We start from the raw sequence: 10,294 nt of genomic DNA, 5'->3' as shown, positions 1-10,294 counted from the left end.
CACACAGCCAGAGACCAGGGAGCCCTGACTCTACCCCAGCTGGCCCCCACAGCAGGGAGAAGTCCGCTTGTCCAGAGATGCTCCTGGGAGCCTGGGGATGTCCCGCCAAGCCCCCTCGAGCCCATCACATGTACCGCTCCAGGCCAGCAGGGAAGTTGGGCTGCCTCATGTAGGTGTTGCTGGAGCCGAACTGGCCGAGGGGCGATGCCGAGAGCCCCAGGAGCTGCTCGCCATGCTCGGCACAGGCCGGAGGCCGCATGGCCGGCAGGGCCAGTCTGTTGGGAGCCCCGTAGAGCTGCGGGCTGCTGGGCGAGTAGCTGCCCTGCGCCACGGGCAGGTGAGGGGGTGAGGCGGCATAGGGGTAAGCCAGGGTGTTGGGGCCAGCCCGGCCCAACAAGCCGGGGCTGACGGGCTGTGCCTGGAAACAGGAAGGCTCGGAGCTGCTGGCGGAGCAGGCGGGAGCCAACTCAGCTCCGGGCAAACCCAGGGATGGGTGGCCCAGCTCGGAGGGCGGTGAGGGCTGCAGGGCCTGCTGCCCGCTGATGAGACTGTCGATGCTGAACATCCTGGGATGCTGTGCCGGCGGTGCTGCCCCGGCTGCATAGGGGTGGAAGACAGTGCTGGAGAGCTGGGGGCCGTAGCCAGGCGAGCAGAGGGCATTGGGGTAGGGTGCTGCGGGTGCTGCGGGGCGGCCAGCGGGCGGGGGCGTGAAGGCGCTGGAGTTCTGCATGTAGCCGGGGTAGGTGGTGATGTCGGTGCGCTTGAAGCGCTTCCTCCGGCGCAGGAAGCTCCCGTTGTCAAACATGTCCTCTGCAGCCGGGTCCAGTGTCCAGTAGTTGCCCTTGCCGGGATGTCCGGGCTCCCGGGGGATCTTGACGAAGCAGTCGTTGAGGGTGAGGTTGTGGCGGATGCTGTTCTGCCACTTCTTTGGGTTCTCCCGGTAGAAGGGGAAGCGCTCGGTGATGAACTTGTAGATGCCCCCCAAGGTGAGCTTCCTCTCGGCGGCGTTGGCGATGGCCATGGCGATGAGGGCGATGTAGGAGTACGGGGGTTTGCCCCGCTGCACCGGCCGCTTCCTCCGGCGGCCCCCGGCGGGGGTCGGCGGCTCCTCGGGGGGCGGCGGCGGCGGGGCAGGGCTGCCCCCTCCGCCCCGCGGCTCCGGCTTCACCGGCGGTGCCTGCGGAGACCCCCGGGGCGGCCCGGGGGAGCCGGGGCTGGCCGCGGCGGCGGGGCTGGGCGCCGGCAGCGTGCACATGCCTCGCAGGCAGGGGAAGCCGGCCGCGTTCATATACGGCCCTCACCTTCCTCCTCCTCCTCCTCGGAGAATGGGGGGGAGCGGCGGGAGAAAGAGCCCCCCCTCGAGGGGAGGGGAAGGGGGAGAGGGAGGGGAAGGGGAAAGGGGCTGGCGCCTCGGCAGCTCCCTGCGATGGGGAGGTCAGTCCCGAGCCGCTTGGCAATATATAGGGCGTTCGCCCCCCCGGAGGGGCGTGCGGTGCCGGCCCGCCCGGCCCCTCTCCCCCGACGGGAGGAGGAGGTCCCCGGGGAGGGGTCCCGACTCCCACGACTAAATCCCCCAGCCTCTCCTGGGGTTCGTCCCGCAGCCGTGCCCCCGAGCGGTCCCTCCCCCAGGGGTCCCGGGGCCAGCGCTGGGCCGGCCCTGCTCCCGGCCCTGCTCCGCGGCGCTTCGCTTTCCTCGGAAGAGGTGTTTCCTCCCAGGAGAAAAACCAAACAAAACCAGTCCCGACGGCCAGCCCGGGGCGAGTTTGGTGCCACCGCCAGCCCCCAGCAGTAGAGCAGGTAACCTCCCGCCGGGACCCCTCCCGCGCTTGGATTTCGTTGTCTTTTTTCCCTATGGAAAGCACTCAGAGTTGGCACCAAGTCAGTGCCGGCAACAGCCAGGGGTTCTCCACAAAACCAAGCCCCTCGATTTAGTTACTTTGCAGCCTGGTGAGACCTCCTGGGTAAGGAAATCCTGGGAAAAGGTTTTTTCTTTTTCCCGAGAGAAAGAGAAATGGTCCCCAGAGCTCAAGGGCTGCCCGCAGGTACCTCCCGCAGCGTGGGCAAGGGATGCAGGAGAGGGATGGCACTTTGAGGCTGGACAGGGGAAGTGGGAGTCACTTTATCACTGCAGACAGTCTGAAGCTGAAGGAAGACACCGGTCTCAGAATGCCCTACTGTTTTTTGGAGAAAACTTCTTCAGTTCTCAGCCTGCGCTCCAGAGCGAGCTGGCTGGGCAGAACCGCGGCCCCTCATCCATGTGCCGATAGCAGAGCTGGGGGCTGCTGGCTGCTTCAGCGGCAACAAAAAAGCCGGGAGCTTTCACACCATCCTCACCCATTGCTGCCGACAATCATCTCTAAGCCAGATGCCCAAGGAGACCCCAGCCCAGAGCAGGTAAGGGAGCTACTGCACAACGGTGGGCTGGACAAGAAGGGGGGAATTCCTGTAGCCAGATCACAGCTTTATACGTAGCTACATGTCGATGTCATGAGAAGGCAGATGGGAATGTCTAATGTCTAAACCATTAATGCAGTGCCAGATCCCTTCATATGTGCGTGGAGTAAAAATTGCAACTTTCAACTTTGTAACTTGGTTGAAAGTATTTCAAGTAGCAAAGGATGATGAAAGCCTTTTTCCACAGGTAGGCAAGCAAGTGATCTTCATCGAGTCATGTCATCCTTCTTCATTCCTCTTTAAACTAAAAAGTCACCCAGTCTTTTGGAAAAGAGTCTTCAGCTCTTTCCTTTAAGCATTTCCTACTGGTTTTAAGTTCACCATTCAGATTATCTCCCACCATCGCTCATTCCCCTGCATGTGGTTTTGTCCTTGCTTTATTTTTCCTGCAGATATTTGTGGCTCTTCTTCCACTCTCCAGGGCTCAGTCAGGGAACCGTGGTCTAACAGAGCCATGGCAAGTCCAGTCCTGTTCTCACACAGAGCAGTGCTGTTGGAGTAAATTGCCTCAGTTTTCATTCTGCCAAATTAGGGTAACAAGAGTGTAGGTGCTGGCTGGAGGACAGAGAGGACATGAAAAAGGGTGAAACACAGCCTTAGGGGAAGGTACCTTTCTCCACAGAAGACACAGACCTTCAGGGAGGAAAGCAAGTCAAAGACACGGCTGGGACTATTTGTTCACCTTGGGAGAGACAAGGGAAAAAGAATGAAAGATTTGCATTTCTCCTGGAGTGTGCATTTAAATCAAGCAAGTGTTGGATGCAGCTGTTTCATTTCACTCAGAGGATCTGACTTTTCCACTTACTGGAGAGGACGGCAGGACAGATGCCCAAGAAGGGAGTCACTAAAGATCACTCCAGAATGCACAAAGAAAATTAACCCCCTGGGGGAGACAGAAACCTTCAGCTTTGCAAACATTAGCTGGTGAGATTTTCATGTTGATGTGAGGATTGTAACGTATTCTGATCTGGCAAGAATAGTTTTGGGAGGGAAAAGGGTTATGAAGTGCAAAAGAGGAACAGCTTTTCTCCGTCATATCAAATAGCCCTTACTTATCACTCACTTTTTTTTTCCTTTTTTTTTTTTTTAAGTCTAAACAACAGAAAAGGAGTTGGAAAAGAAAACCCAGCAGTATGGCTGGATCTGGAGCAGCCTGCACCTGAGATCAGATCTAGCAAAGGGAGAGACATCTCATCTGGACAATGGGCTCTGAAAACCCAAGGGCTTTAAGTGTTTATAGTCCGAGGCCCTGATCTCATGTCATTTTACACACAGTGGGAGAAGAAGCCCTGGCCCCATCTCAGGCTGGGGGTTGGCTGAGACTCCAGCTGGTGAGTAGTTACTTTAAAACTGACAGGACCATTCAAATTACTCTCAACTTCAGTGGGTTAAGACCCAGATGTCAAAGTAGCTTTGACAGACGGATAAAACAGCGGGATGGAGGTGGTCAGAGGCACACAGACAGGAAACAAACTGCATTTTACCATGGAATAAGGAAGGCCAAAACACACAGACTCTGATTCCCACATATGCTTTCTCACTCAGGGTGCCCTCTGGCCCAGATCTATTATTAAAAATTGGAAGACAATAATAAAGATGGCTACCAAACAAACACAGTCTGGATCTCTGTTTAAAGTGAGGTGATGAGAAGGGAATAAATCACATTTACTAAGCAAGTGTAAGTTTTGCCAGCAATTGCTGCCTTCTGCATCAGTTCATCCTAACTGAGTACACAGAGCAATTTAAACTGCTCTTTCACCACCAGCTGCTGAACTGTTTTGCACTAGAACTGCAGCCTCCTCTAGGAATGTTGCACACACAAATCACTTTATAGCACAGGTGAAGTTGCTTCACTGCAGAGGAACGGGGTTGTGCACCCTCAGTGAGCTGCTGTTTTAAGCCCCCCATGCACCCAGGTGTGTATTGCACCAGTGGTACCCAGGCCACATTTCCAAGCTACTCTTTGCAATGACGTGGGTTAGAAAAATATGCATTTTCTTGCCCCAAAACAAAACAATCTCTTGCTAAACCATATGAAGTATGGGGGTAACTGGGTAGGAGGCTCATGATCTTTAATGCAGCTGTGCTGAGAGACCGGTGGGTTTCTCCTATCCTGAGTGAAACAGTAGCCTAGATGCCTGCACCAGGCATGGTTGCATTTGGAGCATCCCTGTATCCAGAACCCTCCCCTTAGCCGTGAAGCAGTCATCTGTTACTCAGTCCCCCCTGGAATGTGCAAGGGAAAAGGGGGTGAGAGCCTTGAGAGCGAGGAGTTCTCTAGTTCTTCCCCCAAGACCTTCCACAGTAAGCACTCCAAAGCATCCTTCAGCCTCAGAGCCAGCAGTGGCCTCTGGAGGATGCTTCAATGACACAACACCTGCTGATGGTGCTGTTAACATGGCCCTGAATTACCCCATTACTTACTAACAACCAAACATTCAGGGACTTCCTTGGCTGAAAGCTGTACAAGTACCTTCCTCCAGCCCATTCCCACCCTCCGTGCATCACTATCTGAATCCATCCATGCTCCAACCTCCCAGATGGGGACCCTCAGAAGAACCTTGAGAGATCCTCCCCCCACAGCTACTCTGTGCAGTGGGAAGGCTTTGCCACCAAAAGGTGAATCACATCGCCCCCAGAATGGGTCAGGTTGGAAGGGACTACAGTGGGTCACCTGATCCCACCTCCTTGCTCAAGCAGGGTCATCCCAGAGCACACGGCACAGGATTGCATCCAGATGGTTCTTGAATGTCTCCAGTGAGGGAGACTCCACACTCTCTCTGAGTAACCTGTTCCAGTGCGTGGTTACCTCTCAGGAAAGAAGTTCTTCCTAACGTTCAGGTGGAACTTCCTGGGCATCATTTTCTGCCCATAGCCTCTTGTCCTATTGCTTGGCACCCCCAAGAAGAGCTATGTAAGAGCTCAACATATTTGCACGAGGTTACTTCAGCTGGGGGGTGTGTATGGGAAATCCTTTCCGTCTGGGACATCTCCCTCACGGGATGCCACCTCTCAGAGGAGGAACATCTGATGGAGGACAGCAATGAAAGCAAAACAGTAGACCTGGAGGGTTGACTCTGTGGCTTGTAACCCCAACTAGCACACATGCAGGAGTGGGACCACCACACTGCTCAGCTATAGGATCGGCAGCCACACAAAAAGCAGCCCAGGACACCAGGCAATGACTGCCTGGGGTCAAAGGAGCCACAGTTAAACACCCTTCCTGAGTTGTTCCATTTCTTCAAGATGCAGGAAACTGATAACCAAAGCAAATAAATTCTTCCTGAGAACTAACTCTTTGAGTCACTTATGTATTTGTAGGCAAGTGTGCAGTAAGGTCCAGACAAAATCATTTCTTCACAAAAATGATAGGTAAAGCATTTACCAAAACTGGGGAACATCAGGGAAAAAGCAAAAAAAAAAAAAGAAACTTGCAACCTACTTTTCACCTTTGTGGGCAAGTTCTAGGGTTTTTTCCACTGAAAACCAGTCCAGAGTGTTTTGTGCATTGCCACACTATTTCTCTCCCTCTGACCCCACACATTATCCCAAACCTCTTCCATGCTGGGAAGCTCTGCCTCCACTCAGTTCTTCTTACCTGCCATGCAGGAGACTTTTCTGCTGCCCAGACCCTGTCTCCACCAGGGCTCCAGCCAGCCCCCCAAGCCTGCTGAGGCTTGGGTTTGTCAATGAAATCAAGGAAACGATGCCCAACCGCCCCAGATGCTGCACACCAGGGCTCCCAGGCAAGGACTTCACTGCAAGACTTTCCCTTTCCTTGTCGATTTGCTGGTCTCTTTCAGCTACCAGTAACAAGACCAGGCAGATGGTTAAAATCCCACCTTGCTGGCTCACTACCCGCTCTCTTTTTCCTCTGTTTAATGCTCCTGCCAGCACTGATTTATTCACTCCGACCATAATAGCCTTTTCCCTCCCCTCAGGCCAGGAGCACACCTCTGTCATGAAAAATTTCCTCCTGTCTTGTACCTTCAGCCTGATCTGCCTGCAGCCCAGTTGGCAGGTTGTTTTTCTTCTCACCACTTAAAATACTTCTGAAACAAAGACTCTTTAATCCCCCTAGCCTAGCCAGGCACCTCTGGGAATCCCCTCCTGTTGGTGCAGGGGGAGCACTAACATCAGTAGGGTGTACAGGGCACCCCTTGAGCTGGTGGGACCAGGTGAATGGAGTCTGTGTAGGATACAGAGTCTCCTGAAATGGTAAGGATGGAGGGGGATGCAGAGTTGAAAGCATGAGATGGTGATTTGGGGGAAAGAAGAGCAGAGCTCCTCCCACCTAGCCCACATGCCTGTTTACTAGCCTACAGAGGTGTCTCCAAGACTAAGATTTTGTGCAATGATTTCAAAGTGCAGGAAAAGGGTCTCCAGCCATGACAGGCCAGTGTTCATCCCATCATTTCCTCGTGAGAAGGCGGGAGAGATGATTCAGACTCAAATCAGACTGGACAAGTATGAATCACAGCATTTGTCTCACATTCCTCCCAGCCAAAACCATCCCTGGCTGATGCTACTTCAGGGCTGGGAGAATCAGCCTGGACATTTCTTTATTTTGGAGGTCCACAAACATTCTGTTAATTCATTTCCATCTGCCAGTTCTGAAGTGGTGTGGACACTGGAATCCCCCAGCTGAGATGGGAATCTCCATATCACGGCAGTGTTTGATGAAGGCAGGCAGCAGCATCCAGGTCCTGGGCAGTTTCTGTTAGAACTGAGTGTCTGGGGAGAGCGTTTGTGGTTCCTCTGTCACCGCTTGCCCTGGAATAGCTGTTCTGGAGGACCTCACCACATCACTGGCCTTTGGTGAGTTGCTTCTGTTTAGATGAGAAGCAGCTGATGCCAGTCTGAAACATACCTGGGCCAACTCTATGACCTTGGGAGGCTGGTTCCCCCCAAAACCAGCACTCATACCTCCCCAAGCCCTCCAAGCAGTGTGAGCTATGGGAAACAAGGCCTCTGACAGAATTTCAAGCCCCTCTCAACACCTCTTTCTGTTGGCCTTTTGCCTTTGTGTCTGTGTCTCCCAAGGGTGTCCTGCAGCTCACTTTTCCTGTTCACAGCCCTCATTCAGGTGCTATGACACAAGTCTACACAGGGGTGGACTTGAGAGAGGTCCCCAGCAGCCCCAGGCCTGACTCTTCTCTTTTCATGTTGCCAGCTCAAAGTCACATTGTAGCCTGAACCAGAAGGGTCCATATGATGCTTTAAAGAAACTGAAGCTTTTGATAACTGTGCAGGCTGAACAGGTCTTAGGGTTCATCTAGAAGGTTAGTAATGAGGCCAGCTCCATCTCGTAGTGCCGTCTTGAGTATAAACGATGAGGGAGATGAATTTGGACTTTAAACCTGGCTTGGATCCTGGTTACCCAAGCAGAGAGGTGTAAAACCTGACACTGAACTCCCATAGCAGCTGAGCATGGAAGAGAACTCTGCCTGCACTACGTCTCAGCCTCAAGGAGGGCCTGTGAGCAAGGATTGGAGACCACACGATGTCAACCTCAAGCACCCTTCTTTAAAAACGTCCAATAGAGTATGCTCTTGGGGAAAGGTAAGAAATTATTTTGCCCATTTCTAAATGGGGATAGCAAGTAGAGCATAAATGACTGACTCATCTGGAGCAAAGTAGCAAGCCAGTGACATCATTGGGACCACCATCCAAATACTCTCTGACTTTGTAGAGGCATCTAACTGACATCTCTGGAAGCTTTCCCCATATACATCATGTTATTTTAGTTACACAGCATATATATCACATGCATTTAGTTTCTGTTTGCATAAAAACCATTTTCATCGTGATTCTGTAGGACGAAGCTGATGGCTGAACCATACGGGTTAAGTTTTCACTGAACCTTCATCATTTAGTTTGTCAGCAGGAATGAGTGAATAACAGACTCTGGTGGAGTTTTCTGAATGAAAAACCCGTGGTAAAGGCGCAGAAGATCCTTATTTTTCCACTACAGACAGAACTTCTGGCTTGCCTCACCTTTTTCTCTGCTCACTCCATTCGATGAGCTTGAGAAGGGTCAGTGGTGAGGAGGCCATCGGTGACATATGACTGAGACCTGAGATGCTGAGATGCCAGGGGAAGGGAAGGATTTCCCTCCCAGGGATGACCAAGTGTATGCTTTGTCCTTGCAGCATAAATGTTGAATGAAATACATCAGCAGAGCTTCATGACGGGAGCCAGGCTGGGAGGGAGGTGGTGTCCCTTAGTGCTATGGGAAGAAATCCTCTTCAAAATGACATGAAATCGTCACCTAGAAAACAACAGCTGAAGGTCTCCCAGAGGTAACAGGGGCAGATACAGATGTTATTAAAGATTTACGCAGGCCCAAGACAAGTCAGGAGACAAAACTCAGCATCAGCTGTTTCCCTTTCTCAGTCAGTTTGCTGCACTACACACTCTTCTTTGGAAGATGATCAGGTGATTCAATATTATCCATTTTCTTTACGCCAAACTTGGAGTGCACAAACTTTGCAAAAATTTTCCTGCCTTGTCTCTCTCTCAGCAAACATGGCATATCTTCACAGACCTAAAAGATCAAAAGTGGGCAGCTTGTCCCCCACCACACAGGGAAGGAAACTGAGGCAGAGAGAGACACAGAAAACCTGGCCCAAGCCTGGGAGTGGGTCAAAAAAAGAAAGAAAAAACAAAACCACCCCACACTAGGATCTGGTCATCATTTTTACAGCATAAAGAGTCTGGTAGAGGTTTGTAAGAGCAACTTAGGAACCCGTCTTCCATTCAAACCACCAAGAACTGGGAACTTACATCCTGCCATAAAGTTCCTTAAGAAAAAAAATCATCAGCAACTAAAAGAAGTTGTAAGAGGCCCAAACACGTTCAGGTAGAGTGGAAGCCAAAAGAACTGTCTCGAGTCCTAGATGAACAGCACATGGACACTGAGCATTTGAGGTAGGTACCTAACTGCAGGGATGAAGGGGTAAAGAGGTGCCAGGGTGGGCAACCAGGAGCATGCCAGGTCACACCAGGGGGGTTCAGCAGCTTCCATGGCAGAATTAGCTGCTTGCAAACAAGTCCTAATGGCTTTGCCTTGTAGACCCACAAAATCCAGAGGCTGGTATCTGCCATGGGCTTGTTCTTCCACTGCTTAGTCTGCCCCTAGGGAAAAGGGGCCCAGATGCAGCCTCCAGCCTTCAACATAATCCCAGAGGATAAAAGATGAGCAAAGGAGAAGGGAAGGACATTTCAACAGTGAGATGTCTGTGCTGTAAGCATCCTGGGGGACCAAGGTTGGCCTCCTTCCCAGAGCTGCCAACCCTTGTGTTTTCATCACAGATTTCTCAGAGTGGGAAGGATTTATTCCCATTTAATTGTCTTGGTTTCTTTACTCCTTACACCACAACTGAGGAAACCAGATTGCAAAGGACAAAAAGAAAACTGTTGTCCTGATCTTTCAGGCGTGCCCCCAGAGGTCAAAGGAAGATCCTGTGTTGCTGATGATGGAGAGAGAATGCAGACAGGGAAAAAAATGCTCTTTTTAATCCAGTCTCAAGAATTTGGCTGGCCTAAGAACTGAGCCTGAGGTGTCACAGGTCCCCCATCATCAGTTGCCAGGAACACAAACCAGTGCTGATCAGACCCCACAGAAGGGATGTCAGCACCAGCTGGTCCTTGGCCTCTGGAGATAGGAAGTCACTTTTCCTCCAAAGCCGAAACCAATCCAGAACCTCCCCGGGGAGCAAATTGCAGCACACGCCCTCCATCAGCAGGAGCCATTGCCAACTGCTGTCATGGGGCCACCAGCCAAGAGCTGGGCTTGGGATAACTGTATCAAAATTCGTTAACCTAATTATTGTGTTCC

General features: G+C 52.0%; 1 protein-coding gene across 1 annotated transcript; it reads right to left on the bottom strand.

Annotated features, from left to right (window-relative positions):
- On the bottom strand, positions 1 to 1,255 carry FOXE3 (forkhead box E3). The gene has a single exon (XM_032697013.1). It carries the CDS (start codon positions 1,253 to 1,255, stop codon positions 125 to 127), a length of 1,131 nt encoding a protein of 376 aa, XP_032552904.1. The 3' UTR covers positions 1 to 124.
- Positions 1,256 to 10,294: the final 9,039 nt, after the last annotated feature.

The sequence above is a fragment of the Chiroxiphia lanceolata genome, chromosome 9, assembly GCF_009829145.1.
Source record: "Chiroxiphia lanceolata isolate bChiLan1 chromosome 9, bChiLan1.pri, whole genome shotgun sequence".
Classification (NCBI taxonomy): domain Eukaryota; kingdom Metazoa; phylum Chordata; class Aves; order Passeriformes; family Pipridae; genus Chiroxiphia; species Chiroxiphia lanceolata.
This window is presented reverse-complemented; position numbering and strand designations above follow the sequence as displayed.

Coding starts and splice junctions, on each gene's coding strand:
- FOXE3 (XM_032697013.1), bottom strand. CDS start 1,255: ATGTGCACGCTGCCGGCGCCCAGCCCCGCCGCCGCGGCCAGCCCCGGC.